Here is a 19,163-nt window from a genome sequence, read left to right on the forward strand (position 1 = left end):
AAAATCTTTGATCTAATTCTGAACTACTTGGGTCAAATCTTTAGATCCATACTTCCTAAATTTAGTCTTGGAATAAGAAAGTTCACTACTTTATAGCTTCTACATGCAGTAGCCTCTGGATCATACAAACCCTAAAACAAACATATAAGCATCAGATGACCATGACCTATAATACTAGTGGGAAAAAGTTTGGATACATACTTTTTGACCTTAATGGATATGGGCATGGACTCTTTTGTAAAATTCCCACTTACTATGTTGTGAACCATGAGGTTATGGGCTCCACTTCACCCACCGCTCGTGCGGTGCATTCAGGTCTCGTTCAGGTTGATTTGAGTGCAATGTTTGAATATACAGTAAGTAGCGCATCGATCTTGCATATTCAACGACGCTGATTGCTAGCTTTGATCCTATGACATCATACACAGATATAAGTTGTGGCACTCACCTCTATTCCCTTATCTGTCTTGACTTGAATTGGGCCCGCTTCATTTGCTGCACCGCTCGTGCGGGTGTTGCCCTATTTTAATCATGCCTATCTACTCATCTAGGAGACCAAGTGGATAAACCCTAATGAATCAACCTTCATCTGACCGTCGATTCCTCATTGGATGGCCGGATCAAGCTCCGGTAATTTTGCTCAGGGGCCTAGAATAGCTATTAGATGGATGTATCAGAAACTATTGCATTTCAATGATGTTATGAGAGCAAGTGGTAATTGGTAAAGTAGGGCCACTTAAATAGTGGGAGGTAAAAAAAAGGAAAAAAAATAACACCACCAGGAGCAACCAAAGGATAGTGATGAAAAAATTGGGAGTAGTGGGAGTGGTGGTGATGGCATTTTTAGTTAGTAGGAGCAATATGAATCAGCACTAGTAGCACCACTACCAAAGTATTAACCAATGCCATCCAATGCTAGGGAGGATATATATATTTAATCATCCATCAAAACACTTTTGAATTGCTAATTTCCATTTGTAAACATGCAGTTTATTAACGTTCACATCTTACTAATATGAGTATATTGTTGATTAGTATAGGGTGTTCTTGAGACAGTAGAAACCAAATACAGAGGGTTGAATAATAAATATCCATATAGTAGGGTGCGAACGGGTATTAGAATTTCCTTCTTTTGAGACTTGTTAATATGCAAACTTAGCATTTGATGATAGCTCACAGGAAAAGGATCACATTGTTCTCTTGCATCTGTCCATATGTGAGCATATGAGAATAAAAAGTATGTCATGATAATAAGATCAATTATGTGGTTGTGTGGATAAGTATTAAATTGGCCTTGTGGGGAATGCCATCTTTCTGCCTCCCACTCCTGTTGCACATCACCAATTGACTCATTTATCTCATATTTACCATCCAGTACCAAATGATGTGATTGGCATATGCCATTCTAACAAGATCTTACATGAGGGAGAGTTCTTCTTCTTCTTTTTTCTTTTTTTTTTTAAATTTTTTTTAAAAAAAAAACATGGGTGCTGATCTACACCCACTTGGGCAGACTGAAAAGCACAACAAACTCTGACCCTCTAACAGAGACCTGCACTATCCAGTAACTGTTCATAGCCCCATGATGCTTTTCACCAGAGGTGTAAACTTGTTCCTCTCAATCAGAAACTATTATAAATAACTGCACCAACTTGCCTTAATTTTACCAGAGTTGTATGTATGTATGTGAGGTAGTCTCGTAGTTGGTTGTGAGCTCTCTCCAAGAGATTCTTTCCTACTGAAGTCCATAAAAGGTGTGGTTGTGTGTGTGTTGAAGAGGAGTAAGAGGAGTTTGAGTAGGAGGAGGGGGATATGGATATGGAAACAAGACAGAATTGCAAAGCAGACTCCATGCTGACTGAGGTTTCTGTTGATTGGAGGGGCAAACCAAGCAAGCCCAATAAGCATGGTGGCATGAGAGCTGCTGTCTTTGTACTAGGTCTCTCTCTCTCCCTCTCTCTCTTTCTTTTCTCTCCCTTACTAATGATTTGATCTTAGTATAATGATTAGTTTTGATGAGGATTTATCTGAGGATTGATAGGATTTTTTTGTTTTAATTTGTTATTGTTTGTTGCTGCTGGTTGTTTACAGGAATCCAAGCATTTGAAATCATGGCAATTGCTGCTGTGGGGAACAATCTGATCACATATGTGTTCAATGAGATGCACTTCCCTCTGTCGAAATCGGCAAACGTCGTGACCAACTTCATAGGGACTATCTTCCTCTTGTCTCTGGTTGGTGGCTTCCTCTCAGATTCTTACCTGGGGAGCTTCTGGACTATGCTCATCTTTGGATTTGTGGAGCTCTCTGTATGCCTTGTGTTCTTCTTCTTCTTCTTCTTCCAAGGCTTTATTCCTACAATATTTCTTCTTTTGACATGTTTGGTTGTTTGTATTGGATTTCATCAGGGATTTATACTACTATCAGTTCAGGCGAGTCTTCGCCAACTGCGACCGCCTCAATGCAACATGATGTCCAATGTGGAGCACTGCGAGGAGGCTGAAGGATTCAAGGCCACCATATTCTTCATTGCCCTCTACTTGGTTGCCTTAGGGAGTGGCTGCCTAAAGCCTAACATGATTGCTCATGGTGCAGACCAGTTCAGGAAGGGTGAGCCTAATCAGTCCAAGAAGCTTTCGACATACTTCAACTCTGCCTACTTCAGCTTCTGCGTCGGCGAGCTCATAGCTCTCACTGTACTAATTTGGGTCCAGACCAAGTCTGGCATGGCTATCGGTTTTGGTGTATCAGCAGTTGCCATGGTGATGGCTCTCACTAGTTTAATTTGTGGTGTGTGCTTCTACAGGAATAAGCCTCCTCAGGGCAGCATCTTTACTCCAATTGCAAGAGTAAGATTTCATCACTTTATTCCTCTGTGTAGCTATGACTTGGATTGATTTATCTGGCATATATTCTGGTGAAAAGTGCAACAGATAATGCCACGAAGATTGCACTTTCCTTTGGTAAGTCATTATATTTTCATGAGAACTACACACTGAGGATTGTCTCAACTTTCAAGTGCTTATGTGTGAAGATAATTGTCTGCTTATAATTTATGGCACTAATTGAACAATAACTCTCCTTCTAGTCTACTCTGAGTTGTAGACTGTAGAGTGGACAAATCTTCCTTCTTTCAGCTCAGCTTTTTATTAATGTCAATGAAGACATAACAGTTGGTTAGTGCTTATGACAGTTCTTGGCAGCATGTATATTAGATTGCAATTAATTTTGTTAGACTATGTTGACTTGTATTTGCTCAGCTTCCATGCTAGTGATTAAATTTCCCATGACTAACATAGCGAACATCATGGGCGAGATCCCGCTTTTTTTTGTTCTTATATGAATTAAGGATAAAATTTTCCTCTATAATTTATACTACGACGAAAATTTTTCAATGCGCAAAACAGTTGGATAACTATTAATTAAAGCCATCCTTGTATTCTAGTGAGTAGTATCTGTGTCGATGGAGATTTGTATCAAAATTATCAGACTACTAATTTGGCATGGTTTGATTGTTGCTGAATCAACTAGTAGTCTGAAACAGTGCAAAAGAATAAATACATATCCTGTCTAATTTGATTTGATCTTAAAATAATTGCAGGTATTTGTTGCTGCAATTACTAAGAGGAAGCAAGTATGTCCATCTAGTTCTGAAATGCTGCATCACAGCCAGAACAATTTACCGAGCCATGTAATCGTTAACGTTTCTGAACCGCCTTCTTGTGTCAGAAACATTCGACATACTGATAAATTCAGGTTAGAATCTCTGTCTATTGTAAATCAATCCTGTAAACGCAACAAATTTCTTCGTTACTAGTGCAAATATAATTAAGACATGCTTCATGAATTTTGCTATGGATTTAGGTTCTTGGACAAGGCATGCATCAAAGTTCAGGATGGGACTAACATGAAGGAGAGCCCATGGAGGCTATGCACTGAGACACAAGTAGAGCAAGTGAAGATACTCCTCTCAGTGATACCTATCTTTGCCTGCACCATAATCTTCAACACAATCCTAGCTCAGCTCCAGACATTCTCAGTGCAGCAAGGGAGCTCCATGAACACCCAACTCACCAAATCTTTTCAAATTCCCCCTGCTTCCCTCCAAGCCATCCCTTACATAATGCTCATAGTTCTTGTCCCTGCCTATGAAGTAGGATTTGTGCCTCTGGCGCGAAGGATCACCGGTAGGGAATCCGGTATCACCCCTCTGCAACGCATCGGTATTGGGCTGTTCACGGTCACCTTCTCGATGGTCGCAGCGGCGCTGGTCGAGAAGAAGAGGAGGGATGTGGCTCTTGAGTCAGACAAGCTCATAACCATCTTCTGGATAGCACCACAGTTCCTCATATTTGGGCTCTCAGAGATGTTCACTGCTGTGGGTCTCATTGAATTCTTCTACAAGCAGTCATTGGCTGGCATGCAATCTTTCCTAACTTCCATGACATACTGCTCCTACTCATTTGGATTCTTCCTCAGCTCCCTCCTTGTCTCATTGGTGAACAAGATCACTTCTAGCTCATCAAAGGGTGGCTGGCTCACTGACAATGATCTGAACAAGGACAAATTAGATCTCTTCTATTGGCTCTTGGCAGCCATGAGCCTTCTCAACTTCTTCAACTACCTCTTCTGGTCAAGATGGTACTCTTACAACACCTCAACCAATCAAACAGATGCCCTCAGTGGTGATCAGCAAGAGCAACTCAGCTCCTCCAAGCATGTTGAAACTGAGAATATACTCCTGTGACAAGGCATAATTAAAAATCCACCACCCTCCCCTTTTTTAACATTTTTTTTCCTTCTCTTAACCTTGTATTAAAAGAATCAAAAGTTCTAGAAATGATAATTATGAAAAAAAAACCCATATATTTCTCTTACTTAAATAATATTTAATCGACTGCCTCCTCCCGACATACCGTCTATAAAAAAAACGACGGTTTTTATATTTTATATTCTAATAACAACAAAACAAGTTAGGTCTATTTCCATCTCTTTCACATCCTAATTTCTTTTATATAATTTTTTGTTGTTGTTGTGTGAAGTTGATGTAGTGGAAGGGAACTTTTCTTTAGGCAGTTAAGAAGGGTCCACATAGGGATGCATCATGCATCATGGGGGGGATGAATGGATGGGTATCCCCAACCCCACCATGGTGGTGGGTGGAGAAAGGCTCCAATTTCTTTGTCTTTGTCACTTTTTAATCATAGACATGTCACATAACATGCCTCTCCCTGGAGTCATGCCATTCCATAAAGATGGATGAAACTAGTGTTCATCTTTCCATAAAGAGTATTTGCTAGTGAAAACCCTCAGTGGGCCTGTTCAGCTTTTGTGTGAAAGCTGCATATTCTAACCACCTGGAGATGCAATAGATTGGGCCAGGTCTTATTTTCTTCTGAAAGGTGCTTCTCTAGTGGTCTAAGTTTAAATGGCATCTTAAGGAAAAAGAATGATGGCAGTTTTGATACAAGAAGGTTGCCAGAGAACTAATTCCAAAAGGAAAAAAGTAAAAGAGGGAGAAGGATTCTCAAGTTTAGATATTAATTCCTACTGTCTGGGAATTGTTCAGACCTAATTAGCATGATATTTGTGGAGATTAATGCTATAGTTAAGAAAGTAAATTTTATATGTAAAAATCCGCGTTGGTCGCTAGAAAGTAGAGTTTAATGAAATTACTCCAGTTTAGGAAAAATCACCAACTGTTCCCATCTCATTTCTTTTCTACGTGATTATATTGCTTGTGGATCCTTCCGGGCGGCAAAGCTTGCGTCATGCCTTTATTCTACGATCTGGGTCGGAGTTGAATTTGGTTTTGTGCAACGATCTCCTTCATTTGTATTGGATTTGAGGTTCAGAGCGACGTGCACTTCACCTTTTTGATGTAATGCCTGCGAGGGATGTGGTTTCATGGAACACTATGATTACTGGGTTTGTTGGGTATGGATTATTCCCAAGTGGGTTTTACTTCTTCTGCCAGATGATGTGGGCTGGAATCCGGCCGACCCAGGCGAGTTTCGTGTCCTTCGTTGTTGCTTCCGCTAAGTTGGGCGACTCCAAATATCTACGGCAAGTTCATGGCCTCATTTTGTGTTCTGGGTTTTTGATAGATCGTTGTGTTGGGAATGCGTTGTTGAAGGGTTTTCTGTTGATTCTGAAGGAGTTGAGGAGTTTCAGAAATTGTGGGAGGAAATGTGCAATTTTGTTGATGCTTCAGTTGAGATATTGTTGAGGGGTTACACCCAACACGGATTGTTCAATGATGCTTCTAAGTAGTTTACATATTGTTGCCAAGTTGGTGTAACTTTCAGCTTCTATGCAGTTTCTAGCTTAATGAGTTTTTGCAGGTCATCTGATTTGAACAATTTTGCAATCCAGCTCCATGGGTACGTTATTAAGGTTGGTTCGGAGACGGACATTTCTGTGGTTAATTCACTTATCACTATGTACTCGAGGTTTGATAGTTTGGATGATGCACAGAATTTGCTTAATTGTTCTAAATCATGGGATATTGTTACATGGAACTATTTGATTAGTGATGAGCTCTCTGTCTTGTTGTGTAGCCCTTGCTATTATTGAGAATGCAAAGAGAGTGCATGTTCAGATATTGAAATTGAGAGAACATGTTGATCAAGGGACTGATACTATTATCCTGACAATGTATTGTAAAAGTATGGGTTTGGAGGATGCGAAGAATGTACTTCGATGCATGGAACTCAGGGATGGGATATCATTCAATCTGATGATGAATTTATATAGAAATATTGGCATGTATGAGGAGTCAGTTGAGCTCTTCATCCAGGACTAAGTAGAGGGACATTGGGTGGATGAAGTAATGCTGTCAAGTGCCATTTGTAGCTGTTCAAACCTCAATTGTCTATAATTAGGGGAACAAATTCATGGGTCTGTTGTAAAAGATGGTTTGAAAAAGTTCCTCACTTGACCAACTCTCTACTTGAGATGTATTCTCACAGTGGTGAAGTAAAAGAAATGGAGAAGATTTTTTATGAAATTGAGAAACCAGATCTTTTCTCATGGAACACATTGCTTACGTGTTTTGCTCATTCTGGATTATGTAACATTGTCTCAAATTTGGCAGGAAATGAAAGAATCAGGAATTGAGCCCAATGAATACTCATATTCAGCTTTACTAGATAGATGTAGTTCTGCTGGTATATTATTTATTGGCAAGCAATTTCATGCCCGGGTTAACTGTTGAAACAGCTCTTGTAAATTCCTTAATCACAATGTACTCCAATTGTCAAGTGATGGAGGATGATTTTGCAATGTTTGAAGACACCTCTTCCCCTGATAACATCTCGTGGAATGCTATGGTTTCATGATTCACAGAATGGGCTTGCTGAAGAATCTGTGAAGTTTTACATCATTATTAATAGAAACGACACTGAAGTTAATCATATAATCTATGCAATCATTTGCTTGGCTTGTGCAACACTCTCAGAGATCAAGTTGGGATCTCAATTTCATGCTCATGTCATCAAAAGAGCTTGTGAAACAGATGCGACACTTTTCAACTCGCTCATAACCATGTATTGGTAAGTGTTGTCACATTCATGGATCTGCCAAGATATTTCACACAATTGCACCTAAAGATGTTATCACATGGAACTCTTTAATTTATGCTTATGCCCATAATGGTCATGTGACAGATGCGATTAAAGTATTTGAACAAATGACAATTGTGGGATTCAAATCTAACAATGTCATTTGTTGGTGTCCTCTCTGCTTGTAGCCATACAGGCTTGGTGTTGAAAGCTTGGAATTATTTTAAATCTATGCATGCAGATTATAACATTGTTCCATGTGAGGAGCAGTAATTTTGCATGGTTGACACACAATGTCGAGTGGAATGTTATGAGAAGCGAAGAGTTTGATTGAGAGCATGCCTTTTGATCCCTGTTCACTAGTTTGGCAGATACTGCTAAATGCATGCAAAGAAAATGGAGAATCTCATTCTTGCTGAGATTGCGCCAAAAAGAACTATTTTGTTCGGATGGTGTTTCAATTTATCAGAGCCAAGTTCCACCAGTTCTTTCACATGACTAATGATCCAGCAATTCAGGTATGGTCTGGTACTACCATCAGAAGTTCTATTGCATCTGAAACTGTGAATTAGTGAAAATAAGAAGAAATTCACTTAATGGAGATTGATAGAAATTTGCTCGACACTTAGACGCATTTTAGCAAGCTGTCTATCGCCCTTTTTTTTGCATCAACAAGCTTGATATCCATGTAATGTATGATGAATCATTATAATAGATGAAAGGAGGAAGTAGAACACAATGATACTTGCAGAGATGACCTTGCAATTCAAGTGGTGGCTGAGGATGGTGATTACAGTAAGCATCCAGATTTAGATTTACTATGTTATGCATTTGACTAAACAACAACAAGATTCCAATCCATGCAGGCAATATTTTGAGTTCCACCAACCATATGTCATTGCAAGGACACAGAGTAACCCCTGAATTCAGAAACTCTGAGCATTATTATATAACTGGATATCTCATTGCTGGTGCCAAATCCTGTCCATTTTCTAATCAACAAAACAGAGAGAAAAAATCTAGTCCATTTGGTTCAATGTGTACAAAGATGCAATGCATGTACATATACTACTATATGCAGATTTGTTATCCAGGCTAGTATTCCTTTATTTTTTTAGGTTGTACAATGTAAAATAATTAATAAATAATTCTTTTGGATTGTTTTCGGATTAGTAATATAAAAAAAGAAGTAAGGGAAGTTTATCAATAAATTTTGACCTTGTTATTATTATTAACTCCCTTAGAATATTAATATTTATCTTTGATCCTTCCATTTTACTTAAAAATGTCTCAAAAATACTTCATCATAGATAAAAATAATCTTAATATCTTTGAAGAAGTTTTTTAAGTTAAAATAAAAATAAATGGAGAACTAGATTTTAAAGTCATTAGGGAGTATTTTAGGAGTAATATAATATTTTCTATTCTATTAGTCATCGATAGAGTAAAATATAGCGGTCGAATGATAAATATTTATATAATAAGATATAGATATTAGGAGTGGAACCTGGTCGGATCAAACATTATCCGACCCGTTTCGCTCTCGTACTCCTCCCTTGCGGGTCGGAGTCTATTGTTGTCCGAATCCGACCCGGGCTCTGTATTGTTCAATCGTATTAATCTTGTCACCCCAAGAGTTGCTTCCTTTCCCCTCTTCCTCTCTCTCCAATCTTTACTTCGCGAGGCCTAGGGTTAGGGATGAAGAAGTACGGACTCCAGCTTCGGATCCCGCCGTCGCAGTCGAAGCCGGCGGCGGCGCGGCCTCCTCCTCCTCCGCCGGCCTTCGCGTTCGGCGGAGACGACGACGACGACGTGGAGAAGGAGATTTCTCGCCAGGCCTCCAAGAATAAGGCCCTTAAGAAGGTAAAAGCCCTAATTTTTTCCCCCTCTAACTGTTCGTGCTTTGAAAGCCCTAATTTTAGATTTTGGCGCAAGAATAGGTTGAAGAGCAGTATGCGAAGGCGCTGAAGGAGGACCCCTCGGTTTTTGACTACGATGGGGTTTACGATGAGATGAAGGAGAAGATTTCCCGCCCCAAGACCCAGGATCGCGCAGAGAGGAAGGTTAGTTCTTTCTTTGTTTTCGTCCTCAAATTTCTTATACATCTACCGCTAATTAGATTTGTGCTGAATGTTCTTATTGGTTTGATGAACTTGTTTTTTGTTCTTGGGTATTTCTTTAGGAGCTTATTAAGGAAAGGAGAAAAAAAAATCAATGCGTGTAAGTATGGGTGTCAACGAGCTGAGCTTGAGCAAGCTAAGCCCAGCTCAGCTCGATAGCATTATTTTCTCAGCTTGAAATCGGCTTGAGCTCGAGACGAGCTAGATAAGTCTAGTTCAGCTTGGCTCATGTCCAGCTTGATAGCTCGATTAATCATGGGGTTGATCGATCTAGGCTCCTCCATGTACCAAATCATGCCATGGTGTTTGTCGCTGATTTCATCTAGAGCTTGATGGAGCCTGTGGTCCAAAACATTTTGGCCACATAAGAAGGTGACATCATGCATCTTCTTGGAGAAGAACTACAAGACCTAACCGAGAAAGAGGATGATCTCAATTAGAATCCGAGCCTGCAAAAGAGGAGATCATACTAGAAACTCTGGACTCTCACCTTAGTTGTGTTACTATGATCAAAATAGTTGTGATCCCCAACTAATAATGGTAGACCAACCAAACAATCGTGAGGTCTCAGAGAATTTGCTTCTTTGCCTTTGTCTAGTAAGTAACTCAGCTATTGTCTTAGAGAAGTCAAAAGTCCTTGACATGCATTTGTTTTCATCCTTTGTAATTTCTAAAATTTTGACGGAAGAAATTGTAACTGGCAATATAAAGGAGGAGGAGAAGGTAGAAGATAGGGGCAAAGAAGATGCAATAGAAAACACTATATAAAAATGAAGCCGAAGAGATCCAAGAAAATTTCACTGTCTTGCACACTAAGTATGACTACCTGCCCCAGTGCTTCTTCAGCCTTAGCCGTAACCCTCTCAAGCAATTCCTTGCTGACAAGCACAGTCTCTAATAAGCTCGACAAGGGCGAAAAGCTAATAGAGAGGAAGAACAGTTTTACCGCCTTACCCACAAGCCATGTGCCACTCTTGTGAAGCCCTTGGACGTGAGGAAACACCTGGTTTGCCAGAAGGTAAGATGGCGATGGCAATGGCGATGAGAGGATTTGGGGGCGAGTCTGCAAGAATGAGAGCGGCGAGATGAGTTTTTGGAGTGCGACAGGCTTAGGGTTTTAAGAAATTAGTTGGATCTATGATCCAATGGCTCTTAATAACTCAAACTATTATATATATATATATTAAAGCTAACCGAGTTGAGCTCGAGCAAGCTGAGCTGACGAGCCTAACAAATCGATGAGCTTTTTTGACAGCCCTATGTGTAAGACCACTTTCACTGTTGTACTTGCTCATGTTGCAATTTGGGTTTTTGTAATATTTGGTGTGTACAGCTATTAATTGGGGGCATTTGGCAATTGGCGTGCATGAGTTATTTGGTATTCGAAGTGTTCAATATATTAAACTTTATTTCTTCCCACTATGGACAAGAGTAAGGACCGAATGTGATTGGATCTTGCTGTAGGGATGATTAGGTAATCCTTCAGATGTGAATAATTTTGTAAGAGAACAACTTATGAAGAGGACAGGACAACCGGTTGCAAAATAGAGACTTGAACGGAGTTATTAACTTGACATCAAAAGATATTCATTTGTCGTTTGGTCTAGTCACAAGGAATGCATATAACTCTGAAGAATTTTGGTAACTCAGAAGTGTCATATCCTTATAGATGGGTTTTGTGAAATAAAATGGACAACAGAGTTGGTGGAGGTAAGTTTTACAGAGTGGTTTATTTATGCTAGGTTTTAAATCATGCTGACCTATTTTTATAACAAAAGCAGACTTTTGTAGCATGTCTCTCAGACTTGTATTTTTTTTAGTCTTTAATTTTGGATTCTAACTGGTCATTTCATCTTTGTTGTATCCTGAGTTCTCATATTGAGCACTTCTCGTCTCATGCATTTAATTTGTATTTGGGTGTTTATGTTCAACATCGTGTAAATTTTCTTCATATGTAAGGATCTTAGGTGATTTTTGACAGCATCCTTTTATTCTTAATTTCAGTCAAAATACATTGAGGTGCTTATGGATAAAGCAAAAGAACGTGAGCGTGAACATGAGATAGTATATGAGAGAAAATTGCTAAAAGAGAGAAGCAAGGAAGATCACCTCTTTGCGGAGAAAGAGAAGTTCGTCACAAGTGCCTACAAAAAGAAGCTCGCTGAACAGGCAAAATGGTTGGAAGAAGAGAGGCTGCGACAACTTCGTGAGGAAAAGGACGATGTAAGTGGTTAAAGAAAATTTTCTTGTCATTGTCTTATATCTTATGCATTATCTGTCATGTACTAATTTGCTAACTGAATTGTTTCCGTGAATATTCATGTAACTGAATTGCTTAGAGTTGATATTTACATATAACAATCAGCATAGTAATAGAATTGCTATAGTAAGAAATAGTCAGGTTTTTCTTGTTGAAAATAGAAGAAAATCATGCAGCCTAATGTAAATACTAGTTTCTGATGCCATTGTTAAGTACATGCTTTCAATTTTAGTATACATAGATCCAGCAATAATTAGGGAGTCTTGTGCATAGTTGTTTTGCAATGACAAAGTTTTGAAATGAGATTTGAATAAATAAATGGTGCATGAGTGTTGATATTATATATACATTGATTTCCCACACTTCATTCTACAAAATTCATTTCCGAGAAGGCGAGGGAAGAAAGGTGGTATTTACATATACATATAGTTGTTTATTTTTATTTTTGTAGTTTGTTTGTTTATACTGATTAGTCAAATGTGCATAAAGAGTATATTACATACTGTGTGGTGTTTAAGCTGGGCCTTAACTTGCATTTCTTGCTACATTTTAACTCCAGAGACAACTAGCTGTTGCGAAACTTGTCTCTTAATCACAACCCTGTTTCTGAAATAGTGCAATATGAACTAGTCTTTTTTTCTCAGAACTGCAAACATCTTGTGAGACCATCTTAGCAAGTAGGGAGTAGTTTCCATCTTGCACTTGTATATAGTATAAATTTTGATCTCTCTATGTTTTGCATGCATGTACTCGTTCTACCTTTTTTGTTATAATCCCTTTTATGTAGCTAAGAGTGATGTCTCTCCTATGTTTAATTTGTCTAACTAAAAGATATTTGTCATTCAAGGTAACTAAGAAGAGCGACTTGAGCGAGTTCTACTTTAGCCTCAACAAGAATGTTGCTTTTGGAGCACGGACGGAAGAGGGCAGAAAGCCTAGGAATCAGGAACAAGCGCATGAAAGCAGCCAAGAAGCTGAAGCTAGCGCGTCAACATCTAAAGCATCTGCAAGCTCTCCTCAAAAGAGAGAGGAAGCTGACACAAAACCTGAGAGCTCTGACCATGCTCGGAAAGGTTCTGAAGAAGTGGTTCTAACCACAACAGAGGTGCCCACAGTGGTGAACATCTCTTCAGAAGACAAAAAGGCTGCAGAAGCATCTGCGATTCAGATAACACCTGAACACTATAAGAGAAGTGATGATGCATTAGCTGCAGCCCGAGAACGGTTTCTGGCCCGCAAGAGAGCAAGAGAACAATAATGAAAAAGGACATTCTTGTAATGTTATGCTGTCTCCTAATATTGTAGGTGTATAATATCTCTTTCATGCTTAATAGTTATGTGTACAATACTTTGATTTTGTCTCTCTTCGTACTATCATGCTAAATTGTTGGGTATCTGATTCATTTAAACAGAGAACATGTCACCTTGCCCTTGCAAGGATCTATTTTCCTCTTTGCAAAGCTATTCTGCTACTCTTGTGATAGTTCCAAACTATCATTTGTCACCATAATTGTTGGCAAGTTGTCGACTTGTGTGGGTAGGCTCATCATCTGTTGCCCACTTGATCTGTGAACTGTGATATTAGACTGCAAGCGGGGATAAATGAATAAAAGCTTGCAGATCTTCTTGATGATGTAAGCTGTACTGGAGAGTGGAGACAACATCTGGGAAATAAATGCGTTTCTATCAATCCATGAAACGTCTATTACAATGCAAGATAAAATCTACAACTAGCCTTAAAAAGTATATAATATTTCGCACAATGTTTACTTCCAATGGGCTTTGTTTTATCCAAAATCTAGTCATCGCAGGTCTATGCTTACCCCGCATGATATGACATGAGAGGTATTTATGGATCATCACATCTTCCTAACACGAGCAAAACAAAAATTTATAAGACATAAGAACTGATCACCAAATCTCCATATTAAACAAAATAAAATACTTTCTTCTAACTTTGGCAATATGGTTAGAGGAGACGTCCACACGTTGCTCGACGTTTTGCTTGACCCAAAGGCTAAACTGGTGACCAGCCCCTGGTCTTCACCAGCCCAAAGTCCCCCAGTTTGGAGAAACTGGGAGCCCCACTGGTATCCCCCATCCCCTGGTTTTACCAAGGAAAATTTGCATGTAACACCTTAAATTTTCATAAATTCATTGTTCACATCCCCTTATTTTAGATCTATAAGACAGGGTATTGTTCAATATTACAATCTGTGGCTAACTAATTGGGTGATTTGCACAATTAAAAAATAATTATGCTGGTAATTTAATTATAGATTTTACAGTTATTTAACATTTGTTTCTGTTTCACAGTTTTTTTTTTAATTACAATTTTTACTAGTTTCATAATTTTATTATTAAATTCGTAGTTATTAAATATTTAAATTTTTTATTTAACAGTTTTATTAGGAAATAATACAAAAGTGAGATTACATTAAATATACAATTTGCTTCTCTTTCTTCACCAATTAACGAAGTAAAATTGTAAGAAAAAACTAAAACGTGTCGGAAATTCTAACTGCTAAAATGGCAGGTTTTTATCCGTAATATCTTGAAATATAGCGTGTTAAATATAATTTTCCCCAAGATTGCTTTGAATATGGGGCCTTAACTGTAAAATTTCTCAAATGTGAGGTGTTGGATGCAAATTTCCTTCTAATCCACCCTTTGGCGATGGAATTCTCACTTCCGGGTTAGTCGCTCCCACGTGACGTACGGACGGGTGGAGTGTGAGCAGCAGCGGCGTGGCAATATCATCTTTATTATTATTCTATATATACTCCTCCGTGCTATCCGATAGGGGAAACGATATCCCGCTCCTTAAATCCTCGTTTCCCGAGCTCTGTTTTGAGCGTTTCCGCTGTGGTAGCCATTTCCCTCCTCTTCCCTTCAATCCGCTGTGTGGCTACGAGGATCTGTCCATTGCTCTTCTTGTCTCACTTTGTAGTGCTTTCGATCTCGCTTTGTGTGGTTGTTTCCTTGAAGTAAGAGGAGTAGACGGCCAACTGTTTGATAAATTTCCCCTGTGAGTTGGGTTGGAATTTTTAGATATTGAAGCATGAAAGTTATCTCTCTTTCCTTATTTTGCTTTTGGATTGTGTATACGATATGTCAAAATTTTGTATAGGTCATTTCTTTTCCTCTCTCTTTGTTGTCCGATTGATCCATATTTTTCGTTAAATGCAGGAGTAGGAAGCCGATCAATGGCTTGTGCTGCTTATAGTGTTGGGAACTCGCTGAGAATTGTTGGAAGCCGTGCCACAGAAGCGTTTCTTAAGAATAATCTCTCTAGTGGCTTGAGCTATTCAATCTCTTATCCTGGTTATCAGACATGGGATCGTCTTTCTTCTTGTAGTATTGGAGGATCTCATGCATCTTCTCATTGGAACTTTGTCTTAAGGGCTTCTAAGAGTAATGATGGGACCTTTGAGGGAGATGTCTTCTCTGGCAATGGAAATAGCAATTCGAAAGATTCTGGTGAGAAATTGTTGCACTCATTTATACTGATTTAGGCTAAGAGAAATCGCTTTGTGATCATTTGTTTCTAAAAGACATTAGGTTCAGTTTCAATTGGTAACCCATTTATTTTGGTAGCAGGCTAACATACCTTAGTAATAATAATATATTATTTCTTGATGCTTAGGCATAACAGAACCTTCGTAATCTTTGGATTTACACACACACACACACACACAAATCGTGAGCAATATCTTGATTTCCTCTCTGTTCTTGATTATTAATGTCCTTTAGTTACTTTGATCAGTCTGGTTGAGTTTTTAACATAATAACTTGAACTTTCGCTTCTTTAAGTTACTGTTGATCAGAACATGAATTGGAAAAGTAGTTCTTGTTTTCCTGTTTCAAGATTTGGTTCTTGTGCTTTAATCTGAAGTAACAAGAGTGGTACCTATTTATTTGTCTTATTTTAGTTATCAACATGATTTTCAGTTTTCTCCTTCTATGAATTTTTTAAAATATTATATTTAGAGGTATTTTTTGCATTGGTATAGGAATGTTAGGCAATTATAAGTTTATTTAACATCCCCAAAGAAATTGAATATTGTTGACAGAGGATATGAGATGGATTAATGGCATTACTGAAGTAGATGATCGCATATGTTTGTATTGATTTTCTGAAGTTGTCATCGAGAGAACTATGAATCATTCTATGCTGCACTCAGGTGCCTTAGGAGTTAGGAGGGCGAGGAGTGCTAAAAGTGGCTGAGTTTAAAAAGTGTGAGTAAAAGAAGTTCTCGAGTTGAATTCACTCGTGATATGTTGGTAAAAGGATCCTTAATATTGATGACATGCCAAACCTCACTCAATTCCATCCAGATATCATTGAAGTTAATGCTCCTCTAGGAGACACAATTGTAAAAATAAATATTGATGACTTGAAAAAAGTGCAATGTGAGATAGTCAGGGTGTGTATGGAATCATTAATGTTGATATTTTCATGCAGGAAAAGGGAAATCGAGTCAGTGAATGCAAGATATTCACTTCCGTGAAGTTCTTTATAATGCTTCATGGTAGTATATTGGCAGATGATGGTGAACTCTTGATTAAATTTTGCTTTTGTTGTTTGCTTGTTGCAGAAGATAGGGTGGTGGTGTTGGTCATTGGTGGAGGTGGCAGGGAACATGCTCTTTGCTATGCATTGCAGAGGTCTCCATCTTGTGATGCAGTTTTTTGTGCCCCTGGTAATGCAGGGATTGCTCAGTCTGGATATGCCACCTGCATTTCAGACCTCGACATTTCTGATAGTGCAGCTGTGATCTCCTTTTGCCGCATGTGGGGAGTTGGACTTGTAGTAGTGGGTCCTGAAGCTCCTCTAGTTGCTGGTCTTGCAGACGACCTTGGCAACGCTGGGATCCCAACATTTGGCCCATCAGCAGAGGCTGCAGCACTCGAGGGCTCGAAGGACTTCATGAAAAAGTTGTGCGACAAATATGACATTCCAACAGCAAAGGCATGATCTCTCTTCTTGTTCAGCGATTTTTATCATTATATCATCAGTAACTTTGCGCATGTCATTCTGTTAGAGATGCAACCACTCTATATTTCTGTGGATGAAAGAATTCTCAACCTACTTTATATCATCAAGCTCGTCATGCTAAATTTGCTCATGAACTGATGAGGATTTGTTGACTCCCCAATCTAGATAAGTACAAAAGACTAATGTTCGTCAACTCTTTAATGTAACATAAATGAAATGGAAGGAGGATCACTTTTTCTTTGCTTCTCTTGTTCCAAATATTTATTCTCTTTAATGTTATGTCCTTGAACAAGAAACATTGATACATATTCTGTTTCCCTTTCAATGAGCGATTTTTGTTACCAATAGCCTTGACTTTAAATGAGGCATGTAAATGAGGAGAAACTGATCTTTTCTTTTTCTTTGTTTGCAGTATCAGACATTTACGAACCCCTCTGAAGCAAAACAATATGTCACAGAGCAGGGAGCTCCTATTGTTGTCAAGGCTGATGGCCTGGCTGCTGGGAAGGGTGTAGTTGTTGCCATGACCTTGGATGAGGCGTTTGAAGCTATAGATTCTATGCTAGTTGATGGTTCTTTTGGATCTGCTGGTTCACGAGTCATCATTGAAGAATTTCTTGAGGGTGAAGAAGCTTCTTTCTTTGCTTTGGTGGATGGTGAAACTGCCTTGCCTCTTGAATCTGCACAAGATCACAAAAGAGTTGGTGATGGTGACACTGGTCCAAATACGGGCGGTATGGGGGCATACTCCCCTGCACCAATATTGACAAAGGATCTTCAGGATGTAGTCATGGAAAAAATTATTCTTCCGACGGTAAAAGGGATGGCAGCCGAAGGCTGCAAATTTGTTGGTGTGTTGTATGCTGGGCTTATGATTGAGAAGAAAAGCGGGCTGCCTAAGCTCATAGAGTACAATGTACGTTTTGGTGATCCAGAATGCCAGGTCAGAAACTGTTAAATTCCTATATTTATTAGCTCCAAACTCTTTCTACAGTTGCATATTTGGACATACAAAATCAAAATTTATACCCGAGTATTGTGAATATTGTAGACATCTTAATGCCAAGTAACACTTATTGAGCTGCTAGTAGCAAAAAATTAACTGAAATAATTGTCTAGCCCAGGTTAAACTCTCCTGAAAATCAATCTCTGTCATTTCCTTATCCAAATATCATCTGTAGTCTCCTCATTTCTGTCACTACTGCTAAATTTTTTTTTCTCATCTCTATAAACAGGTTCTTATGATGCGATTAGAATCCGATCTGGCACAGGTTCTGCTTGCAGCTTGTAGAGGAGATCTTGGCAGGGTCTCGCTTAGCTGGTCACAGGAATCAGCCATGGTGGTTGTGATGGCAAATCAGGGTTATCCAGGGGACTATAAGAAGGGGACTGTTATTGGAAACCTTGAAGAGGCAGAAATGGTTGCTCCAATGGTTAAGATATTCCATGCAGGGACTGCTGTTGATGAAAATGGCAACTTCATTGCGACTGGAGGTCGAGTGCTCGGGATTACTGCAAAGGGGAAAACTATAGAAGAAGCAAGAGCAAGAGCTTATGACGCAGTCGAAGTGATCAACTGGCCTGAAGGGTTCTTCAGGCGAGATATCGGCTGGAGAGCTCTCACACTAGCAGTTATCTAGTTATCGGTGATCGCCGATGATCATCCTTCTTTTGTAAACATTGTTGAATAATCATGTTATGTGAAAGGGAGATGAACATGATATGTGAAATACTAGTTTCAATCCTTATATGTGAGAAATGAAATAATTGATGCTAACCATTTTGCCTAGAATTACTTATCAATTCAAATTGCTTCAAACCAAGTAAGGCTTTAGGTAGTCTGCTCTCTGTAGCATAGAAAAGAGCCAAGTGTTGATTAGATTCAGATGCATATTTCTTCTTTCTTTCATAATATAAAAAAAACTTCTCGCCATCACTTATTATTTTATAAATCTATACTTATTTAGTGAAAATATGCATTTGTTGCTCTTAATCTTGAATTAATATTAGATAGCTTTTGAACTATTTTAAAATTATTCATACAAGGGCAAAATAATATTCCTACATTTTAATTTTATTTTCGAAGGAGCACAATGATTTGAATAATATAATCTTAATTAAGATTTTTTTTAAAAGTTTTTAGGTTTTTATTATTTTCTTTCCCTAGAAACGTTATTGACCGTCTAATCCAAACATTCCCATCAAATCAAAACCATCTCCAC

The 19,163-nt window shown here is 38.6% G+C and overlaps 4 protein-coding genes across 4 annotated transcripts; all 4 read left to right on the forward strand.

Moving 5' to 3' along the window:
• Positions 1-1,661: 1,661 nt before the first annotated feature.
• Positions 1,662-4,903, forward strand: LOC140758498 (protein NRT1/ PTR FAMILY 4.3-like). Its single transcript, XM_073094688.1, has 5 exons — positions 1,662-1,939; positions 2,092-2,309; positions 2,409-2,849; positions 3,602-3,756; positions 3,865-4,903. Exons 1-5 carry the CDS (start codon positions 1,813-1,815, stop codon positions 4,745-4,747), a joined length of 1,824 nt encoding a protein of 607 aa, XP_072950789.1. The 5' UTR covers positions 1,662-1,812; the 3' UTR covers positions 4,748-4,903.
• A 981-nt stretch (positions 4,904-5,884) lies between these two features.
• Positions 5,885-7,340, forward strand: LOC140758254 (pentatricopeptide repeat-containing protein At1g74600, chloroplastic-like). Its single transcript, XM_073094349.1, has 6 exons — positions 5,885-6,066; positions 6,108-6,269; positions 6,345-6,490; positions 6,561-6,694; positions 7,097-7,169; positions 7,264-7,340. The coding sequence occupies exons 1-6, from the start codon at positions 5,885-5,887 to the stop codon at positions 7,338-7,340; spliced, it is 774 nt and encodes a 257-aa protein (XP_072950450.1).
• A 1,860-nt stretch (positions 7,341-9,200) lies between these two features.
• LOC140758391 (uncharacterized) lies at positions 9,201-13,299 on the forward strand. The gene is made up of 4 exons (XM_073094527.1): positions 9,201-9,425; positions 9,503-9,625; positions 11,687-11,905; positions 12,790-13,299. The coding sequence occupies exons 1-4, from the start codon at positions 9,261-9,263 to the stop codon at positions 13,198-13,200; spliced, it is 918 nt and encodes a 305-aa protein (XP_072950628.1). The 5' UTR covers positions 9,201-9,260; the 3' UTR covers positions 13,201-13,299.
• Positions 13,300-14,751: 1,452 nt separating this feature from the next.
• Positions 14,752-18,718, forward strand: LOC140777962 (phosphoribosylamine--glycine ligase-like). Its single transcript, XM_073122416.1, has 5 exons — positions 14,752-14,970; positions 15,132-15,422; positions 16,541-16,914; positions 17,354-17,884; positions 18,177-18,718. Exons 2-5 carry the CDS (start codon positions 15,149-15,151, stop codon positions 18,579-18,581), a joined length of 1,584 nt encoding a protein of 527 aa, XP_072978517.1. The 5' UTR covers positions 14,752-14,970; positions 15,132-15,148; the 3' UTR covers positions 18,582-18,718.
• Positions 18,719-19,163: the final 445 nt, after the last annotated feature.

This window comes from Typha angustifolia, chromosome 3 (assembly GCF_048772165.1).
Source record: "Typha angustifolia cultivar Huaian chromosome 3, ASM4877216v1, whole genome shotgun sequence".
In the NCBI taxonomy this organism is placed as follows: Eukaryota; Viridiplantae; Streptophyta; class Magnoliopsida; order Poales; family Typhaceae; genus Typha; species Typha angustifolia.